Genomic DNA, 21,481 nt, shown 5'->3' with positions numbered 1-21,481 from the left:
CCTTCCACCAAGAGAGACAGCCCGACATGAGGCAGTTATAGCGCTGGTAGAGGTTCATTCCGACTCAGCGATGTTGCTGGGCTTTCATACCTAATGATATCGTCTCTAATCTAAGTTTGGCAGAGCATGTAATCACCCGGGCACAGTGATGTGATGTTCTTCCTGTGAAGCAGGAGCGTGACATCTGTTTTTGTGTGGATAAACACAGGCTTCAGTGTTGTCTCCACCATCAAAAAACACTTAACCCCCCCATCTGGATGAACGCTTGTCAACAAATAATCACATATTAAGGGGTGGAGCTCGGGCGGCCTTCGGTTTGATCTCAGTTAACGGTAAAACAACAGGCTGGATATTTTACCATTTTCTCTTGAAGACATTCCACTGGATGAAGGTTATATTGCTCTGTAATGGCCACACCTTCCTAAACTAAATAAATAACGGCATGAAGGAATTTTCACATCAGATCAGCCCTCATCTTTTCACTGTATTGTACATCAAATTGTACAAACATTTACCCACCACCTCAACAACCAACACCATACACAAACACACACACACACACACACACACACACACACACACACGCACACACACACACACACACACACACACACGCACACGCACACGCACACGCACACACACACGCACACGCACACGCACACGCACACACACACACACACACAGACCCATCAACAGGCCCCCGGCAAGCTTAAAGCTGACTCATATCAGATCCCCGATAGGGATACAGCCATCCTATTGGTTGAGTAGAGAGGGATCATTGTTTTCCTAATGATCGGTTGAGGTTGACTTCGGCCCCCCCTCATCCTCACTGATCTCCATCCCCTAATAACAGAGCTGCCGCTTAATGGAGACAGGAGGATGGGACGGCCCCCACGATAAACGCCTTTTGCAGAGAGGTTGGTAGAGACTGGTAAAGCCAATCTCTGCTGGTAAAGAACTGGCTGAACACCTACAGTTTTTTAGACTTTATTTGTATATACTGTATACGTTAATTTAATTAGACTACCAGCAGCAGCCTACCCCAAAAACTATTTGCTGGCAGTGTCATGGCTGCATTAGGGGGGGTACCCTGATGGAGAACCCATACCCTGATGAGAACCCACTGAGATGTTCTGTTATACCCTGATGAGAACCCACTGACATGTTCTGTTATACCCTGATGAGAACCCACTGACGTGTTCTGTTATACCCTGATGAGAACCCACTGACATGTTCTGTTATACCCTGATGAGAACCCACTGACGTGTTCTGTTATACCCTGATGAGAACCCACTGACATGTTCTGTTATACCCTGATGAGAACCCACTGACATGTTCTGTTATACCCTGATGAGAACCCACTGACGTGTTCTGTTATACCCTGATGAGGACCCACTGACATGTTCTGTTATACCCTGATGAGAACCCACTGACATGTTCTGTTATACCCTGATGAGGACCCACTGACATGTTCTGTTATACCCTGATGAGAACCCACTGACGTGTTCTGTTATACCCTGATGAGAACCCACTGACATGTTCTGTTATACCCTGATGAGAACCCACTGACGTGTTCTGTTATACCCTGATGAGAACCCACTGACGTGTTCTGTTATACCCTGATGAGAACCCACTGACGTGTTCTGTTATACCCTGATGAGAACCCACTGAGATGTTATTTTATACACCCTGATGGGGAACCAACTCTTATACCCATGCGCAGATGTCTGAGAATAGAGAAGCGCAGGAATGATTCAGAGGGCTGATGCTGTGCGATCAACCATGAGCCAGTGGGGAATAAACAAGGCAGGGGATTAAAATGCATAAATATAGATTTCTGTTATTCAATGATTTTGATCGCACATCGTAAAATCGGAACACAAAGGAAAAAGGGGGTTTTGGATAGAATGCTTAAACTTAAACAAAGAGTCGGTGCTGACAGATCCATCACATTGAGACAGCTCCCCCCCCCACCCACCCCCAACCCCGCAAACACTGGATGAGATAATGAAATGTTAATTTGGACCCACATAACGATGGAGTGGGTCACCGTCTCGGCTATCTCTGTGTGAACGGCACCGTGTGCCTGGTAACCTGGGGCCCTCGCCAGCACTGGTGCATACATTGGCTGACAGCATGATTAATTGTGTCGCGTTAGGAGGCATGAAGGCAGAGGATGGATGGCTGTGCGTGTCTCTGGCAGGGGGAAGAAAGTTATTTTTTTCTTTTTTTATATTTTACCTTGGGTGAAAGAGAGGAACGTGATTGTGATAGATGTGCTTCAGAAACAAGAGGAAACGCTATGCTAATGCTCGGGAAAACACAGTCTAGGAATCTCCAAATTATAAGTTTGGCGGAGGAGAAAATGGATGCTAATGTTCCACATGGAAACTTTGATGATGATGATGGGCCCAGGAGAAGGTGGCATTAACCATTTTTGTCATATTCTATCTGAGAGAGGGTAGAGCGCATATAAGGCCAATTTCCTGCAGATGCATAAAGATGAATGGGAGGGCTTCACAAATGTTTTCTTTTATATTCTCAGAGTAGGCGCTCCGACGGCCCAGCATGAGGTAATATCCTCAAGTGGCCCCCATGATGTGATTCCATTACGCTGTTGATTATTATATTATTATGTAGCAAGGGCCTGATGATTGCCAGGTCCTCAGGAATATTCATCTCAATAAAGAGACCCTAGCGTAGCTGTTTTTCCCCAGTGGATACATGAGAAAAAATAAAAGTCTCACCAAAGACTGAGTAGTGTGAAACTAAGTGTGGTGTGAAATAGTATAAACACTACACAGCAGAAATCCAACAACTTTATGAAAGATACTTAATTCTGTCACATAATAATAACAGTAATAATAATAACCATTACAAATAATAATGATTAAAAATAACATAATGTTGACAAAGTATTTATTAGTGTTTTTCTGTCTTTTCCTTGGGCTGAATCTGAGGAGGAGAAATGGAAAGACCCAAGAAAACACAGATATGGCCTGGATGTGTCATTTAGCCTCAACCATGAGGCCTTAAACATGTGCATTTGCAATGAGCAAGTCAGGAAAAATAACAAGGGCAAATCCCTGGCTCGACAACAAGTTGACGCAGGGGGAGGTTCAGAAAGAAGGCGGCCAACATGATCCCTGATTGAAAGATGCTCTTTACACCATTGTCTGTGGCCCATGAGTAGTAGGAGCAGTCTCTCTCCGTGGCAGCATGGAACAACAAACACCAGTGACATCACGTCAAGGGGGCGACCCCCCCCCACCAGCACAGAAGAGGACCACTGCCTGGAGTCCTTTGCTCTGCCTGTCTCTATCGTCCCCTACCCCCTCTTCTGATCAAACCACCTGCCCGCCCCCTGCCTCTGGAGCAAGCCCAGTGCCCCAACACCTGACTCAGTACTTAATACCCCACAAGGGATGTGTTTTCTGCATTCAACGCCGACATGCACTGGAGCATAACGTTTGAGTGTCGTATTATTGGGGATTCTCTTTGGAGAAAATCTGCTTGTGCAGAAATTAAAACATTTATTTGAAAAAACAACATGAAAATGGAAAAAGAAAACCAGAGAAAGTAATTTACTTTGGGTTCTATAAAATGCACATTGAGAGATAGAGAAACAAAGCAGGACCACTTTAATGATCCATAACTGATGAGTTCATGTTGGAGGGGTAGGCACCATCTACTACATTACTGCAATGGCCGGGGCGAAAGACACACTATTAAGCTTGGGTTTCCATATCCATTTTATAATTTGGCATAGTGGTGGTCAAATTCTGAATATTATTGCAAAGGTACCTGATAATTTTATACCAGGGGTTCCAATTGTAAAAAAGTAACTAAATAAGAAAAAACATTGAAGAATAGCCTAATGGCTACATAATTAATAAATAACACCTTGGCTAAAAAGTCACCTTGACTTAACTAGTGATGTTTTTGCCTCTTATAACTTATGCAAGCATCGGGAAGGTTAGTTTTGTTATGTGATGTTAAACAAAGGGGGTGGAGGAAGAATGTTTTACTAGCTAAAAGAGTGTTGAAGTTGGTTTTATGATGTCTTAAAGGCTCAAGAGACAAACAAGACAGCTAAAATATGCCCTCTCTCCTGCAGAACAGATCCTGTGCGATCTCCTTTCCCTGTTCTTCTTACCCTGCATCGTGCTTCACAAAGTCCTCTTGTGTGAGCTTATATCTGTCCACCTCTCTCCACTTCTCCCTTATGATCCATTGGCACTGTCTCCTGATAAAACATTGACATTCAATGTACTTTCTCTCATCCATTAGTTAAAGATCGACTGCGCTATCATCCTTAAAAATGCCCTGAAATAACTTTACAAGGACAAATACGAAACCGTTGCAGGTAAAATGTTGAATTGGATGTGGAGGATTTAGTCCTGCACTAATAATGATTTCATTTAATATTCTTTGATTTGAAAAAAAAAGTTGATTTGGTTGTTTAGCTCAATTCCACTTCCATACATACAGATTTAAAGGTGAGTGTGTAGGATTAGGGGCATCCAGCGGTATGGATGAAACCAACTGAATATTCAAACTGTTCAACCATTGCTCTTTATCCAAGATGTTTAAATTAACTGTACTTATTTAAGGCAAACAAAACAAACAAATTAACCCAATATATAAACAAAAATCACACTACAAATGGTTAAAAGATGGACTGATAAATATTCAAATTACGTAGCCTATTAATTGTTGAGACATATTTCAACTTCTAATCTTCTGGTCATTTCTAAATGCTCAGAATGTCAGAATGCTCATCAGGTTGTGTTTCATGTCATGAATGTTATGGCCCTTCAGAAAAAGGCTACTTTTAGAAGGGCCGTAAGCGGCCCAAAGCTAGGGAACGTCTCCCTCTGGTGGTCTATTTATGTTTTTTTCCTTTTTGACTGAATATTTGAGCCAGTGCCATCTAAGAAAGCCTATGTAGAGAATTGGAGTAAAGCCTGGCCATTTTGACAACCACATATATTATCATATGATACTGTATAATACCATACAATATGATTTTATATTATGAATATAATATAACATGATTATATAGCTTGTGATCCTGTGTATGTATAAATGTGATGCCAATGTGGAAACCCGTTTAAAAACGTCATCTTCTCTCTGTACAACTACTGTACTGAACGTTGATTTTGCAGCAGCTTCACAATGTCAATTTGACCCCACCAAGAGCTGCCTGTCAGCGTTTCCACAGCACCAAGCCTGAGGGATGTGACAAAGTCAAGACAAAGTTCAACCAAAGGCCAAGTTTTAATTGCTTTACAACTGGTCTATTTTCTTGAGTCATCCTTGCGTTCTTCTCTCTCCTGGGAGAGGGGCATAGGTAAAGACTGATTAAGATATTTTTTGTCCTGAATTTAACAGGCATAACCTCTTTGGAGGGTTCCTTCCGTTTGTTCATCTTGTTAAAAACTGCTCTGGGTGGCCTAGTAATATTAGATCATGCATAAGTAATTTAAGGAATTCGACTAAAATAAAAACGCCTCCAGGACCTATCCAAAGGCCGCCAGGAGGTAAGAAAATGTTCTTGACGCGTCACGGCGTTTGGAGACGTGACATGTGGCGTGAAATGTGGCGTGCCATTGAGATTGTGTTTGGTAGATTCTTATTAAAAAACTGACAGAATCTGACCGGATTTTTAAAAGATGGGGCTTTGGGGCATTATTTGGTACATTTTGAAGATTACTGGAATGAGTCTTAATTAGAAGAGGGACTTTGGCCCTTCCTTCAACTGCTGGCTCACCGACAGATGGGATCATACCAATTAACGAGCAAACTTTAGATAAAGTTCTCATAGAGTGAGTGAGGAAACATTGAAGCTTTTAATTAAATATACTTATTTGAATCTCTCTCACGCACTTTCACTCTTCCACTCTATCTCTCTCTCCCTCTCTCTCTGGCGAGAGAGGGAGAGAGAGAGAGAGAGAGAGAGAGAGAGAGAGAGAGAGAGAGAGAGAGAGAGAGAGAGAGAGAGAGAGAGAGAGAGAGAGAGAGAGAGAGAGAGAGAGAGAGAGAGAGAGAGAGAAGAGAGAGAGAGAGAGAAGATGGATGATAGATATACACACTAAGACCCACTTTTACTGTCATACTATATGTAACTTTTTTAAATGTTGGCAATAACTAGTCTTTACAAAACGGCGAACTACTGAATATTATATAGACCAATCGCACCAGGGGAACGAGCTCACGTTGGCCGACGTCACTCTGTCAAAGACCTATCCAATCAGGAGAGTTGTATCATGTGTCAAATGTTATAGCGGAATCATGGCGCAGGAAAACCCGGAGAGTTCACCAGCATCAAAGTTACATTTCGTGGCCTAGATATCTCTTTATTATTAAACTGATCTTCGTCATATATATCTGCCTGTTGTCGACGACGTGGGGATCGGTGAGTATACAAGAGGGAGCTTGTTGTCTTGTTTCAATCCGATGTGGTCGAGGATGCATCCATGCTGAGGGCCGATCACTTTATATACCTTTATATACATTTATAGGCCTATGCCTTTTATATGCATGTATAAACATTATAAACGTTTACTTACATTTTAATATATTTATATACCCTTCGTTTAGGTTTATGTACTTGGATACGTCGTTTGTATACCTTTTATATAGCCTACATATTTACTCTTCGTGGATATACGTTTATAAACTCATCTAATGTAGAGTACCGGTAATTGTATTTTATATACTATTAGTTTGTGTACTATCTAATGTAGACTAATGGTAGTTTCTAAACGTTTAACGTTGTATACTCTTTCCCTGCCTAATTTAGATTAAAGGTAATTTACAGACGTTTATATCTTCTTAGTTAGTGTACTATCTAATGTAGACTAGCTATACGTTTATATACTCATTTTAATTGTAATTCTGCATTGATCATTGTATCCACAGGTTTGACACCGATATTCAATGTGTGCTTATCTGTGTATTCAATGCAAAAAGTGCAAAAACGTTGCCAAGGACTACTATTAAAGTATCGCAATTCCGCTATCTCAGTCTTGATAGTATTGACGTGCAGAACTTGGTGCTGGGCCTTTATGGAAATTCCATGTAAAAGTTTAAGATAACCTTGATTATTATTGGACAGAGCTTGGGTGTTCATGAGTTGAAACTTGTTGACAACTAAGAAGACTAGGTTCTAAGTTATATTCTAACTATTACAATTCCTTACATGTATAGTGGTGGCACACATTATATTTGATAGCTGTGTGTACAATATGTTGGAAAAATCCACACCATTCCACCATGTATGCATGGTAGAGTTTCCAGAAGGTCATTATTTCAGTTTTGTAAAAGTCGCACCAATTTGTCTTACAAAACCTCTGTGGCAAAAATGGGACTTTAGCCTGCGGCCAGATTCTTAACACTTCACACACCTACACACCCCTACCTAGCCTACTGCCAGATCCTTTCACCATACAACACTAACACATTACCTACTACCAGCTCCTTTCACCTTCAACACTATCAAACATATACTATCCTATCCTACTGCAGGCTCCTTTCACCATACAACACAAAGACATTTACTACCAGTAGCTCCTTTCTCCTACGACACTAACACACATATACTATCCTATCCTACTGCAATCTCCTTTCCCCTACAACACTAACACATAGTATACTATCCTATCCTACTGCCAGCTCCTTTCCCCTACAACACTAACACATAGTATACTATCCTATCCTACTGCCAGCTCCTTTCCCCTACAACACTAACACATAGTATACTATCCTATCCTACTGCCAGCTCCTTTCCCCTACAACACTAACACATAGTATACTATCCTATCCTACTGCCAGCTCCTTTCCCCTACAACACTAACACATAGTATACTATCCTATCCTACTGCCAGCTCCTTTCCCCTACAACACTAACACATAGTATACTATCCTATCCTACTGCCAGCTCCTTTCCCCTACAACACTAACACATAGTATACTATCCTATCCTACTGCCAGCTCCTTTCCCCTACAACACTAACACATGCACACATGCACACCTCTATCCTAGCCGGCTAATGCTTGGTTTTGGAGGACTCACATCAACCCCCTTCAGATGGAATGTGATGAGTGGAGCAGCCTGGCTTGCCTTTTTAGGGCCAAGCCTTCAAAGCCTTTGTAGTACCGGAGGCTGCAGGGTTTAAGACCGCTGCACTCCCATGTTCTCCTCCGTTCTATGCAGACGTGAACCAGAGAGACAGAGAGAGAGACAGAGGGAGAGAGAAGCAGCTTGTTGCAAGTTCTCAACAGTTAGTTGAGTGATATACTAACCATTTATCAACCGTAGAAACGCTGATAAATCTTTTCAGTTATAGCAATGAGATTTGAAATGCAGAAGTGGATAATTTCTAATAATCTTGGTGATAAGGTAATAAGCTATAAGCCAAATTTTGCATATAATAGTATTAAGGTTACATGCCATGGTCATTCAACTAGTGGCTGTTGTTTTGTTACACCGCATCACATTGTTGGCTCAAAGATACAAAATAAACATAAGATGCATATGTGTGATTGGGACATGTCGGGGATCTATGGGCTTCATTTACAACCATGCCCTCTATAGATCATATATGGTGGTGACTTTGCATCGAACTATGGTTTAGTTTCGAACTAAGCCCTAGAGATCCTATGTGATGGTGACTTGGATCTAGAGTTTAGTCAGATCCAAGCCCTAGATCTTATGTGGTTGTGACTACATGGATCTAGGGTTTAGTTTAGAACGAAGCCCTCGATCCATTGTTTTTGTTGTTTGTATTGAAGGCATAATCTTAAGAAGATGTTATGTTGTATTCAGCCTCTATAAGGGGTGGTACGCCACATGGCTTGCTCTCTAGTTGCCTTTTAACTTCTAAACTAAGCCATACAACCTTTGTCTTTTTATATATGTCTTCCCCCCAGCAGTTGCACAACCATGGATGGCCAACTGTAAAGAATCAGTTTCCCATTATAGGTGCTTGACTACCTCATCCAGACATTTACAGACACAACAATTACCATTGAACATTTCTTGAGAGTTGGCTTAAATCTAAAGTAAGAGCAGTGTCTCAACGCTCTTACTCCCTCTGTGTGGGGCGTGGGGTCCTCCTCACCATCACCCAAGCTCATGACATAAGTCCACTTCCCGGAGCCGCAGCAGGGGGCTGCTGCTGGGGCGAACTAGGGGGGATGGGGCAGTGAGGGGGTGGGTGGGGATGGTGGTGGTGGAGGGGGGTGCTGTTGGCCCGTCTTCCTCATCCTCTCTCCTCCCGCTCCGAGCATATAAAGTTTCTGTGGGCTATTCTTGGCCCGGACCCGGTAAACACACTGAAAGGTTGCTCAATGCACCCGCTGGTTGTTTGTGTACTGACAAAAAAAGTGATTCGAACATTACGGGACTGACGCTTTTGATGATGAGGTTAACTATAGCGTCAACAGAGGCTGAAGATGGGGAGGTCGAACATGGTCTGTGGACAGGTTTGGGCTGACTTAGTCCAAAAGGAGCACTGTGATCCTTCGTCTAAAAGGTTAAGTGCACACAAAGATGAGTGCACGTTAAGGACGGGTTGGCTTTTTGTTCAATCAAGTCAGAGTGTAAACAATATGAAATTCTGTAATAATAATAAGTGAACCACCAAATATGGTTGTTTAACTTGAATTCCCCCAAATAGTATTTTGCAGTTGTGTAAGTAGTAAAAAAAAAATATATGGAAGCAATGCTAGCTAAATTGGCTAAGCAGCCAGCCATAGAGCCGTGGCTGTCTGGCTGTCCAGCAACACAAGTACAAAGAAGGAAAGAAAGGAACAATATGTGGGGAATAAGTACATCATCGCCACAGAGGGAAAGTCAGTAATCATCCCAAAAAAACCTAAAAGGAAGCAACAGGGCCAACAGAAGCTAGAGGAGGCCCCTCGGTATGTTTCATCCACTATGTCTGGTGCACGCGTAGGGGGAAAACCGCAGCTGAGTCACTGGGACAAGGAGGCCCGGTCTGGGGCCGGGACCGTACGTTGATGCGTCACAGAGCCTGCAGTGTGTGAACCCTGTGTGGAATGCGTGTGTCCAGGCTCTCAGTCATGTCGCTGGTGTTCTGCTCTGTGGAACACCGGAGAGGAGGAGGCCTAGAGAGAGGAGACGGCATGGAGAGAGCGGGACAACCTTTGGGTCAATCTGCCGGTAAAGAGACGCCTGTGTATTTTAGGAAGGAATGATCATCCCTAAATCCCTAGGCATCTAGGAGTGTGTGTGTGCGTTGGTAAGAGTGTGTGTGTTGATAACCTCTACTGTTCCGCAAGAGGCAGGGCACACTCTTGGTGGGTTTTGTTTGCAAGGGTAACGTTTTAAGTGTGGAAGGTTATTATCATGGTGTTGAATGCATAACAATTCTTGATGACGACATTATACCAATTTTTTATAGGCTCCAATAACCCTTAAACTAAACTCTTATTACTGCTGAACTAAGCAGCAGGTGCAGCAGTAGTTATAGACGCCTATAGAATTCATGTCTGCGCTCACGTACGGCAATTCCAATTATCTTTCTCTTTTACCTTTCAGCACAGTATGTGATCTTCCATTACAAGTTATATTATCACATTAACAAAAAAACCCGGTGTAAACCACAAATCCACGTCTGCTTTCCTAGCTCATTATGTTCTAATTGATGTTCTAATAGTCCCAAGGCAAAATAACTTCCTAATTTGCCGCTATGAGCCTATTCAACACTCTTAATCATTTTCTAGGAAACTCAAAAGACAACCCAGAATACTTTCTCCCAGGATTCCTGTACTCTTCTCCCAACAAGCAAAGAGAACAAGACATCTATGTTCTCTATGTCTCCACATGATCAACTAGTTTGGTTTGTTCTAGATGATTGGTGGACTATTATGACAGGGGGCCGTGTGTTTTTGTCCTGGCTCAGCTGGCACTAGTCCTGTTAGAGACTTGTTCTGGTTGGGGGATAGTCGGGGGTGTTCCCCCTCCCCCCTGCCTGGATATGGACACTGCCGCTGTATTTATAGCTCCTGAGCAGGAGGCACGCGCACTACTTTTCAAACTCAGCTAAGTAGCTAGTCATACGCGCCGACCGAGCAACCGACTGTTGTGTGTTCTAGAAACGGGACGGTTTTTACTGTGGAGCCGGCCTGTGAGGGCCCCTCAGGTAGGAGTTACACCGAGTTTAGTTGGTTAGTTAGGTAGTTGTGTTAGTTTAGTATTAGTGTTTTGGTTTCTTCAAGTTTAAATCCTTTCAACAGTGTGTTTCTTGTTTCGATTTCTCAACTACCCGAAGCTATTAATATGTTAATTTTCAAAATAAACATTTTCAAAATAGGGATATATGAAGAAAAAAAAGTCCATAGAAATATAAATCTCACAATAGTTCCTGATAAGTCAAAGTTCGGTTTTGTGGTAATTCCGATTGTCATTGTGTCTGCGCAACAGCAAGCTAACCTTTGAGCGTGTTCGCTTCTGAGGCCGAGTGCCCTGTCTCTCATCACACTCTATATAACAATTTACCTCCTTGTGCAACCTCTCTATCTACCACTAGATGTCAAGTCGAGTGCTCTGAACAGCCCCAGCCGAGAGCGACACACCCAACCCGGGGATCAGAGATGGAGAAGCCCGCGCTGCTGACGCAGCCGTCCACGCTGCCCTTCTTCGACACGGCGCACGCCTTCAACCTCCTGCGGGGGATCCACGAGCTGCGCGCCGAGCGCAAGTTCTTCGACGTCACCCTGAGCGCCGAGGGCCAGGATTTCCACTGCCACCGCACGGTGCTGGCCGCCGCCAGCACCTACTTCCGGGCCATGTTCACCGGCACGCTGCGGGAGAGCGCCATGGACCGCGTGGTCCTGCACGAGGTTTCGGCCGAGCTGCTGGGTCTGCTGGTGGACTTCTGCTACACGGGCCGCGTCACCGTCACCCAGGACAACGTGGACATGCTGCTGAAGACGGCCGACCTCTTCCAGTTCCCCTCGGTCAAGGAGGCCTGCTGCGCCTTCCTCGAGCAGCGGCTGGACGTCTCCAACTGCCTGGAGATCCAGGACTTCGCCGAGGCGTACGCCTGCCGCGACCTGGCGGCCGGCGCCCGGCGCTACGTCCTCAAGAACATCATGGACCTGGCCAAGGGCACGGACTTTGAGAAGCTGACGTGGAAGCGCCTGCTGGAGATCGTGTCGGACGACGAGCTGAGCGTGGACAAGGAGGAGACGGCCTACCAGATCGCCACGCGCTGGGTGAAGGCGGACCTCAAGCGGAGGCTGCACTATTGGCCCGAGCTGCTGCAGCAGGTGCGGCTGCCCTTCGTGCGGCGCTTCTTCCTGCTGGCCCACGTGGAGAGCGACCCGCTGGTCTACCTGTCGCCCACCTGCCTGCGCATGGTCAGCGAGGCGCGCAGCTTCCAGTCCAGCGAGTACGACCGCCACGACCGGCCCTGCAACCGCATGCGGCCGCGCTCCTCCACGGGCCTGGCCGAGATCCTGGTGGTGGTGGGCGGCTGCGACCAGGACTGCGACGAGCTGGTGACCGTGGACTGCTTCAACCCCCAGACGGGGCAGTGGCGCTACCTGGCCGAGTTCCCCGACCACCTGGGCGGCGGCTACAGCATAGCGGCCTTGGGGAACGACATGTATGTCACAGGTGAGTGGACGGCCTGTCGGGAGAGGGACGGGTTCAGGTTCATCTAACGCTGAGTTAGCTGGTTTCATCTATTGTGGGTCCAGGTTCTGCTTAGGACATCCAGGTCGTTCTGAAGTTCCCTCTAAATGGAGGACAGGGGAGTCACAAGTTCAGCCTTTCAGGGCTTTATACTTGGACTCTTTTTGAATGCTCTGCTGTTGAACTCTGTCATGACAGGAGATAGACGCTTATTTCATATATTTTTATTTACTCTACCAGAGAGAATGAATGGTGTCCTGACTTTCTGTCCTGACCTCCTCCTCCTCCTCCTCCGGCTCCTCTCATCTTACAATATGGCTCGCATAGTGCGTATAAATAAACTACACTCATCCAGCCAGCTTGGTCCAGCAATGTGGAAGAGGAAACTGACACAAGACACTTTGTCCTCTGCGCTGCAGTGGCGGATTAAACCACCAGAGGCCTTCCTCATCATCATCCTCAATGAGTTTCCATCAAGGCCACATGAGGACCCATGTCCAATATGGGCCATGGCCGCAACAGAAGAAGTATTCTTATGACCTAATCTCCCTCTGTGTTAACTCGCAGGCTCACTGTGGGACAATTATAATATATTCTGCTCAGTGGAAGTTTTTCCAATATCTTTCCCTGGCCGGGCTAATGTTTAAGGAGCTATACGAGGACGCTTCTCTGAGGCTCCACATTTAAAGAAGACATAAACAAGATCGATTGCTGCAACTATAAGTCTCTGAAGGCAAACTGGATTAACTAGACACCCAGCCTGCAGCGTAGGGCCCTATTATTTCGAACCCATCGTTTATCATTGTGTCCACCGACCGTTCGGGGGGAACAAACGCACCGATGGCAACGCAGGAAAGTCGACGAAACCGTTTACAACCGCTGTGTTCATCTCTTTATCTACCCAGGTGGCTCTGACGGCTCCCGGCTCTACGACGGCGTGTGGCGCTACAAGTCGAGCGTGAACGAGTGGACGGAGGTGTCGCCCATGCTGAAGCCCCGCGAGTACCACAGCTCCTGCGTGGTGAAGGGCCAGCTGTACGTGGTGGCGTCCGACAGCACAGAGCGCTACGACCACGCGCTGGACTGCTGGGAGGCCCTGCCGCCCATGCTGCACGCCATGGACAACTGCTCCACCACCACGTGCAACGGGCGCCTGTACGCCATCGGCTCGCTGACGCCCGAGGACACCATGGCTATTCAAGGGTACGACGGCGAGACCAACCGCTGGTCGCTGGTGAGCGCCGGCCAGCTGCCGCCCTGGTCCTTCGCCCCCAAGACCGCCACGCTGGACGGCCTCATCTACTTCATCAGGTGAGGAGAGCTGCGGGGGACACGCCCCTGACTGGGGACAAGCCCCCTGACTGGGGACAAGCCCCCTGACTGGGGACACACCTCTGATTGAGGACACACCTCTGATTGAGGACACACCTCTGATTGGGGACACACGCCCCTACTGGGGACACGCCCCCTACTGGGGACACGCCCCCTACTGGTGACACCGGGAGAGTGATAAATAACAACGAAAAGGCGTTCACAGTGGAATGTGGAGCCTACTTCAGTGATCTAATCAGTTGTATTTCTCATGTAAAATAGGATGTGAGCATGCTGGAAATATGTCAATATAGGAGATAAGTTCTACTTCAAGTTAAATCGATTTTTTATGTAGGTATTTTATTAATACACAGGATTAGATGTTATACTGTTATACTCACCTACCAATGTCAAAAGTTATATTTTTGTTAAATGTTTAAATGTGTGTTTTATCCAGGGATGACTCTGCTGAGGTGGACGTTTTCAATCCAAAAAAGAACGAATGGGACAAGATCAGCCCAATGAACCAGGTATCAATGTTGATATTATTGTGTCTCCTTTATCAGGTTAACCTGAAATGTCCTCTCATGATAGGACACAACTTCGGACCAAAGCCACATATTACTTGGGAGCAATCTGTTATAACTATTGAATGATCTATAGCTCACTGTCTCCAGCCCATTTTTTTATCATAGCTAAATGTGACCTTTTTCTTTTCAAGAGAACACCGTTGATTCATTATTTCGGATATTGAATGAAAAAAATCACTCACTCAAACTATCTCTGTGCTCTGTTCCTTCCAGGTGCACGTCGGTGGCAGCGTGGCGGTACTAGGCGGGAAGCTGTACGTGTCAGGCGGCTACGACAACACCTTCGAGCTGTCGGACGTGGTGGAGGCTTACGACCCGGCCACCCGTGGCTGGGTCGTCGCCGGCCGCATGCCCCAGCCCACCTTCTGGCACGGCAGCGTCAGCATCTTCCGCCAGTTCATGCCCCTTGTGGCCAGCACCTTCGAAGCCGCGGAGATCCCCGACTCCAACGCGGTCCGCCTGCACCGACAACACAACCGTCAGCAGGCACTGCTCAACCTCCACAACAATCTGAACCAGAACCAGAACCATGACGTGAACCCGGCCCGCTGAGGATCGGAGGCCACCACCCACAGCACTCTCTCTTTATCTCCCTCCAGCCTCCTGGAGGGAGATGGAGTTGGCCTCAAAAACAGGTTTCACTGTAAATTCACCTCCTGGACATGTGGAAGCTGTACGAGAAGCAGAAGAAGAAGCACTTTGGTACTATGAAGGTTTTCCCATCTGACATCCTCGCGGTCGGCGAGCCTGCTATTCTGCCATCGCTGATCAGCGCTCATGGTTATGGGTCGGTCTGATGGACTAAAGGATTTGACAGACCCAGTTAGATGTTTCCCGGACATCCCTGACAGTTTTTTGGATAGCGGTTGATTTTTTTCGTCAGTTAAAATCAAAATGTAGCACGGTTGAGGTCGAGAATCCGTTGAGAATCAATAATATCCCTCGACACCCGCTAACATTCCTAAAGCTTAACTCCCGACCTTTTGTTAGCCTGATCAACACGGACATGCTCTGTGGGGGCTGATTCGCCAATGTTATGTAGAATGTCACGTGTACAATAATCCCAGGTCCACGTATTCTAACTCCTGATTATGAATTTGACTAAACAACAGCTCCCATCTCTGTTGTTGTCAAGCGTTGCACCTTTAAAGCTGTTTACAATCTTGCTGAGTTTCAAATTGCAATTCATCACTTTTATTTAATCACTTTTGTCACAGAAGAAAACTAACCTCTTTAGCGTTTTGAAAAACTTAACCAAACCCGACATTTTCTTGATGTGGTCTAAATCGGACCGGTTGCCCTATTAAAAATAATGTTCACTCCTGATCCTTGGCAGAGATATTTCTGGGTTCCAGTACATAATGTGCATGGAAAAGTATATTTTTGAATGTTTTCTTTTTTATATATATTTATGCTTTTGTATTGTTTTATTAGTTGTAACCCAGCAGTGGTTTGCGGTGGTGGATTTTCAAACACAACTGGAAGTGCTACAAATCTCTCAATTTGTTTTTTTGTAAAATAGTCTTCGAAGTAACACTTTTCTTAATAGGTTATGTTGTTTTCATACATATATTAGTATTGTTTAAGCTATTTTCCTATATATATATATCCTTTGTTGCCTGAATGTAATGTGTTTGTGTAACATTGATGTCTCGAAGGGTAGCAGAAATAAAACCCAGTCTGTGTAGTATGCTGCTTCATGTCTGTTTTGCTGCTTTTGACAGTCAAGCTACACTAATCTAATTCATGATCTGTGGTGAACAAGACAAGGTTAAATGAGCAAATAAGTTACAGCCTCTTGTGCTCCAGGATGATCAGTTTTTGATCGGTGAGGTCACTGATCTTGACCAATGATTTTGTTGCAGCCGATAAGACCGATTTCTATTTCCCCTTCTTCGAATTTGCACCCCATGTTACTCCTTTCTTGTCTTTAATACTAAACAACCAATAAAGCAATGGTTTATTTTGTCCTTCTATTTAGAGACATTTACTTTCACACTAGGCATGTCAACACCCAAACATCAAAGATTCATAGTTTCAACTCTTGATTATGCTAACACATGCTCACACAAAATGCTTTTCAACCACACTTTTCAGGAAGGTTGGAATGGGGGACGGATCGTTCCCTTGAGGCTGTACGTGGATCATGAGCGTGTCAGTCGTTATGTCTCCTTCAGCTCTCGCTCTGGCACTGCTAGGTTCTCTGCAATCCGCTCCAATACCACCGTGGTGTACGAGCCCGGCTCCAGCTGAGTCTGCTGCAAGACCCCCGAGACGGGGACGATGTTCCCCGGGCATCCGTCCCCTACCACCAGGGCCTTTATGGATACCCCGTCCTCCATCACCACCACGGGAACAAAGCTGTCCGGGTCCAGAAGGGACAACTGCTGGCTCGGATCCTCCTGGATCGGCAGGGCCAGGGGGAGGGGGTCGTGCGAGGCACTCAGCGTCAATGCCTTGGGGGACTGCGTGGCTTCGCCCTCGGCCTGGCTCTCTATGATGAGGTTCCTCAGCTTCCTTTGTTTGGGGTTGTAGTTCTCCATGCGTTTGTGGATGAGACTGTGACGTCGCAAGTGAGCCTTAGAAAGTACATGAGAGGGTGTCAAGTCGTGTGGCCATCGGGGGACGGTGGTGCGTTATAGGTTCTCGTTTGGCCGTGTGTTCACAAACCTACCTGTCGGGTGAACTTGTAGCCACAGTCGACACATTCAAACTTCCTCACTCCCTTGTGGCGCCGCAGGTGAACTCGAAGTTGTTCCAAGGCTGGAAAGAGACAAGACATGCAAGCCATTTGAATAGAATGGGATGATAATTGTCACGAAAAAATAAGATGTATAACAGACTGAAATACATAACAGAACATCATCATCACAGATCATACTTTGTGTGGAATTCCTGACCTTTAAAGGTTTTGCCACATATGTGACAACAGTGAGGCCGCCCCTCCTGGTGCCTGCTGGCGATGTGGCGAACAAGCGGGCCTTTCTCCGTGAAGCGGTGCTCGCAGAACTCACAGCCGAAGGGGCGCTCACCCGTGTGGGTCCGGTTGTGCTTGTCTAGACTGGCTAATATCACAAAGACACACAGAAAGTGATGATTACATTGGGAAAAATGTGTTGTTGCTGTACAGGGATCGTTGTGAGGCAAGACCTCAATTGGGGTTGCGTATATGACTGATCTGTACAGGATCCCCATAGGTTACCATAATTACTCAATAATATATCAGGTATGTTTGAAGAATAAAGACAACTCTATCTATTTATCTACCAACAAGGCTTGGAGATCAAGCTTTCAAGAATAATCTACAGCTGGGAGACATATTCAAACAGAAGACGTTTGGGTAGGTAAAAGTCTTAGATATTGAGGGGCCAGTCCTAACCGTGCGTCCTGAAGGTCTTGCCACAGAGATGGCACTGATACGGCCGTTCACCAGTGTGCACGCGCAAATGCATGATCAGGTTGGTCTTCTGGGTGAACGCATGGCCACAGTAGCTGCACACGAAGGGCCGCTCGTTTCTGTAACACAGCAAGGCTACGATTATCCACATGGTGCGAGCCAGACGCCCGAAATCGACATAGAAAGAATGAAATCCAACATTTACGTATCATTGTTTTGTAATCTGTTTACATAATTAAAAAAATCACAATTTTTAAATCCAAAAGAATGATTAAATCAAACAATCACAATCCAAAACATCTCCTGAAGTGACAGCGAGTTACATGAAAGATTCACTGAGTGCGGTCTGTGATTCCCAACCTGTGAATAGCTTTGATGTGCATCTGCAACCCGTTCCTGCTCGAGGCGCGGTGGGCGCACTCCTCGCACACAAAGGGCTTCTCCCCCCGGTGCTTTGCGGCCTCGTGCACGCGCAGCTCTGTGCGCGTCAGGAAGCCCTTGGTGCACTGGGAACACTGGGAGAATATATTCATAGGACACGGTCAAAACAGAGTTTCATCTCAGGGTTATCTTCATCTCAGGGAAATCCCCAGAATACAAAATGCAATGTTATGCCCTAGTGTGAATAATAAAGAGAAATGTTCGTACAAGCTACAACAAGCTACTACATGTGGAGTATAACCTACTGCGTGCGGTTTGGCAAAGCCATGGATCTTGATCAAGTGCATCGTCAGATCCCTCTTTTGCATAAACTGTTCAGGGCATGACGTACACTGGAATGGATGTGCAGAATATGGAGATTTAGTTGGAATCAGGTACCAAAGGTTTGGTCGTTTTATTGACTCACAAAGTATTACATTATAAAAGATCATTAATGATCACTGATCACAGATATAATAATCAAAAGGTGTTGATACCTTATTGGGCATGTCTCCTGTGTGGGAGATCATGTGTAAACGAAACTCCTGTTTTCTCTTGAACACCGAGGGGCATATAGTGCAAGAAAATGTCTGCAAAAGAACCAGGAAACAAAATGAGAAACATCAAGAGGAAACTTTTAACCTAGACAACCCTGATATATGCAATATTCAATTTTGTTTAAGGCAAAAAAAGAGCTCTACATTTTAAAGTGTACACCAATCCGTTGAGATGGATTAATATGTGCACCTTGATACACTAGAACTAAACCGAAAAACATGCACACAAATGCACACACAAAACTAGCCCATTCACTGAATGGCTCAGAAGAACAGATGCATTCACTTAACATTTAGTTGTTTTGCATTTGTGCAAAAGAGAGGAAGACAGTGGGCCAATGAGATGAAATCATCCATCCTGTTTTAGATTTCATCTTGAAAATTTCTTCTTCCAATTTTTGACTTGCAAACCTTCAACATGTGGCCACTCACCACCACTTTGGAACAGTTTCTGGCCTCGTGTTCCAGAAGGTTCTCTTTCCTGAAGTACCGCTTCCCACACTTACTGCACACAAAGGGCTTTTCGCCTGTGTGCCTCCTGCAAACCAGACAGAGTCAAATCAATACAGAACATATCAAATCCAAACGCAGAAGACCAATCCTCGACCCCAACCCCGTACCTGTTGTGAACCTTGAGGTAGTATTTACTGCGGAAGGTCTTGTTGCAAACAGGACACTGCACAGACGGCTTTTTGGGGTCGGCTTCTGTGGCCTCGCCGTTTTCCTTCTTCTCAGCCTTCTGGGGGACTTTACTCCTTCCACTCGACGCCGGGACTGCACTCGGCTCGGCGACGGGGACGTACTCCTCGTCCGAGTCTTCGTCGACCGCATCGAAACCGCCGCCCCCGTCCTCCGTCTCCTGATGGAGGTCGTGACCCAGCGCGTCCGTGAGGTCCATCTGGACCTCGGACATCTGAATCAAGCAAACACGCGATCACATCAGCTGCATCGAACAGCAGACATGCAACAATAGCAACATGATCCTGATGTGACCTACCTGTGTTTCTCTGCTCGAATGCACGGGGGTCCGGTCAATCGGTGCACAGTGATTGCTCATATCCACCGGGCTGACATGCGGGGCTCCTGTGCTGCCGTTATCCCGCGCTGGAGGTTCACAGGTCTCCCCTGGCAGGCGACGAGGGCACTTGACTTTGCGTCCCGAGCGTGTGATGGTGGTGACCTTTGTGGTCACATTGTCATGGGGGCTGGAAGTGGATGATTCTGCACTGGGCACATAAGCGCCCGTTTCTTCATGGATTGAATAGGGCTCAATTGTTTCCCTGGCCTTCTTAGGTCTTCCTCGTTTGCGCTTCACTGGCACGGGTTCTCTTAAGCTTTCGCTAAAGGACTGACACAGTGCAAGTGCTTGTGGCACACACAGGCACACCGCAGCACACCGCACCTTATCCAAGTTCAAGGCGTCCAGCTTTAGCTCTCCTGTGTAGACAAAGTTGAGCAGGAGCTCCAGCCCGTCGTTAGGGCAGTCGGTAAGACGAACCTCCCTGCTTGGGTAGTCATCTTCTCGAAAGAGATCACTGCAACAGGCGAGGACGTTGCGGTGGGCCATGTACACGACCCCATCGCCAACGTCCAGGGCGGCGTCGCAAAACCGCCCTAGCGTCCTCTGCTGGTTTAATGATGAAAGTACATTGTGTGCATGGTTGCTGTCTTGCGGAAACATTTTTCGCAGTTCAGATGGCTGTTGGAATGCACATCGTGGGCCTTTGAATGAAAACTGGAAAAGATCAATGGATATTTCAGTAGGCGTTATGATTAGAACATTATTATTATTTTATTTTTTTTTACAATATTAAGAAATGATTGTAGGTACATTTATACGATATAACTTTATTAATCCCCCGTAGGAGAAATTTGTTTGTTGCAGCAGCAGTGGAAGGACACAACACGACTCTCCGTGTAGTGTAATTTGGTACGAGTAGTGTAATTGGATATTGTATTAAACACTATGCCCTGCCATTATTATCCTTTAAGAATAAACAATTTAGCCTGTTAAGGGACGTGCAATTATACATTTTCATGATATGCAAATGTAGTCATCTACTCGCTTTAGAGCAGTTCTCAATGCAATGCATCTGTCCTGACATAATTACTATGTGTAAAATTCATAATGTCAAGAACGTAACAACGCTTGTCAAGTATTAAGTTCCAGCCAGTCAATCTCTGGTGGGTCTTAAATTGTTGCAAACCCCTGCCCTGAGCTCGACGTTATGTCCCACCGCATATGTTTAAAGACACTCCCTTAACGATCTCTTCATTGGGCTGTCTCAGTACAGACTTTAACCGTAATCTTATTTAAATCACAATTGCTATTAACCTGTAAATAACGTTATTGATCTTCAAATGATCAGCGAATAAATAAACAAACTAGCTAACGTTATGCTACATGTGTACCTTGTTTCGGGTAGGCCCTTCAATGTTTGAAAGGAAGTGGATGTGACGCTGTTCACCAACAAACTCTGCGAAATGTTGTTTTCCACAATAATAGCTATTTTCTTGGAAAAATGAATTATTTCACTCA

At 45.5% G+C, this 21,481-nt stretch overlaps 2 protein-coding genes across 4 annotated transcripts; one reads left to right on the top strand and one right to left on the bottom strand.

The window, feature by feature from the left end:
* Positions 1–6,257: 6,257 nt before the first annotated feature.
* Positions 6,258–16,258, top strand: klhl21 (kelch-like family member 21). Of its 2 annotated transcripts, none has more exons than XM_060047559.1 (5): positions 6,258–6,418; positions 11,559–12,649; positions 13,573–13,978; positions 14,436–14,508; positions 14,782–16,258. In XM_060047559.1, exons 2-5 carry the CDS (start codon positions 11,623–11,625, stop codon positions 15,118–15,120), a joined length of 1,845 nt encoding a protein of 614 aa, XP_059903542.1. In that variant the 5' UTR covers positions 6,258–6,418; positions 11,559–11,622; the 3' UTR covers positions 15,121–16,258. The 2 variants fall into 2 exon arrangements, with proteins under 2 accessions (XP_059903542.1, XP_059903549.1); XM_060047566.1 differs by lacking the exon at positions 6,258–6,418 and adding an exon at positions 9,706–11,171.
* Positions 15,435–21,460, bottom strand: zbtb48 (zinc finger and BTB domain containing 48). Of its 2 annotated transcripts, none has more exons than XM_060047526.1 (11): positions 21,355–21,460; positions 19,940–20,677; positions 19,563–19,855; positions 19,375–19,480; positions 18,883–18,975; positions 18,652–18,738; positions 18,326–18,480; positions 17,948–18,084; positions 17,469–17,633; positions 17,243–17,331; positions 15,435–17,147 (listed from the first exon to the last, which is right to left on the bottom strand). In XM_060047526.1, the coding sequence occupies exons 2-11, from the start codon at positions 20,621–20,623 to the stop codon at positions 16,731–16,733; spliced, it is 2,226 nt and encodes a 741-aa protein (XP_059903509.1). In that variant the 5' UTR covers positions 20,624–20,677; positions 21,355–21,460; the 3' UTR covers positions 15,435–16,730. The 2 variants fall into 2 exon arrangements, with proteins under 2 accessions (XP_059903509.1, XP_059903503.1); XM_060047520.1 differs by lacking the exon at positions 21,355–21,460 and adding an exon at positions 21,180–21,314.
* Between the last annotated feature and the right edge of the window lie 21 nt (positions 21,461–21,481).

The sequence above is a fragment of the Gadus macrocephalus genome, chromosome 1, assembly GCF_031168955.1.
Source record: "Gadus macrocephalus chromosome 1, ASM3116895v1".
Classification (NCBI taxonomy): Eukaryota; Metazoa; Chordata; class Actinopteri; order Gadiformes; family Gadidae; genus Gadus; species Gadus macrocephalus.
The sequence above is the reverse complement of the archived record's forward strand: the minus strand, read 5'-3'. Positions and strand labels throughout refer to the sequence as shown.

Coding starts and splice junctions, on each gene's coding strand:
- klhl21 (XM_060047559.1), top strand. CDS start 11,623: ATGGAGAAGCCCGCGCTGCTGACGCAGCCGTCCACGCTGCCCTTCTTC. Junction 12,650..13,572: donor GAACGACATGTATGTCACAG/GTGAGTGGACGG, acceptor TTATCTACCCAG/GTGGCTCTGACGGCTCCCGG. Junction 13,979..14,435: donor GGCCTCATCTACTTCATCAG/GTGAGGAGAGCT, acceptor TGTTTTATCCAG/GGATGACTCTGCTGAGGTGG.
- zbtb48 (XM_060047526.1), bottom strand. CDS start 20,623: ATGTTTCCGCAAGACAGCAACCATGCACACAATGTACTTTCATCATTA. Junction 19,481..19,562: donor TACCTCAAGGTTCACAACAG/GTACGGGGTTGG, acceptor TCTGGTTTGCAG/GAGGCACACAGGCGAAAAGC. Junction 17,332..17,468: donor ATGTGGCAAAACCTTTAAAG/GTCAGGAATTCC, acceptor GTCTCTTTCCAG/CCTTGGAACAACTTCGAGTT.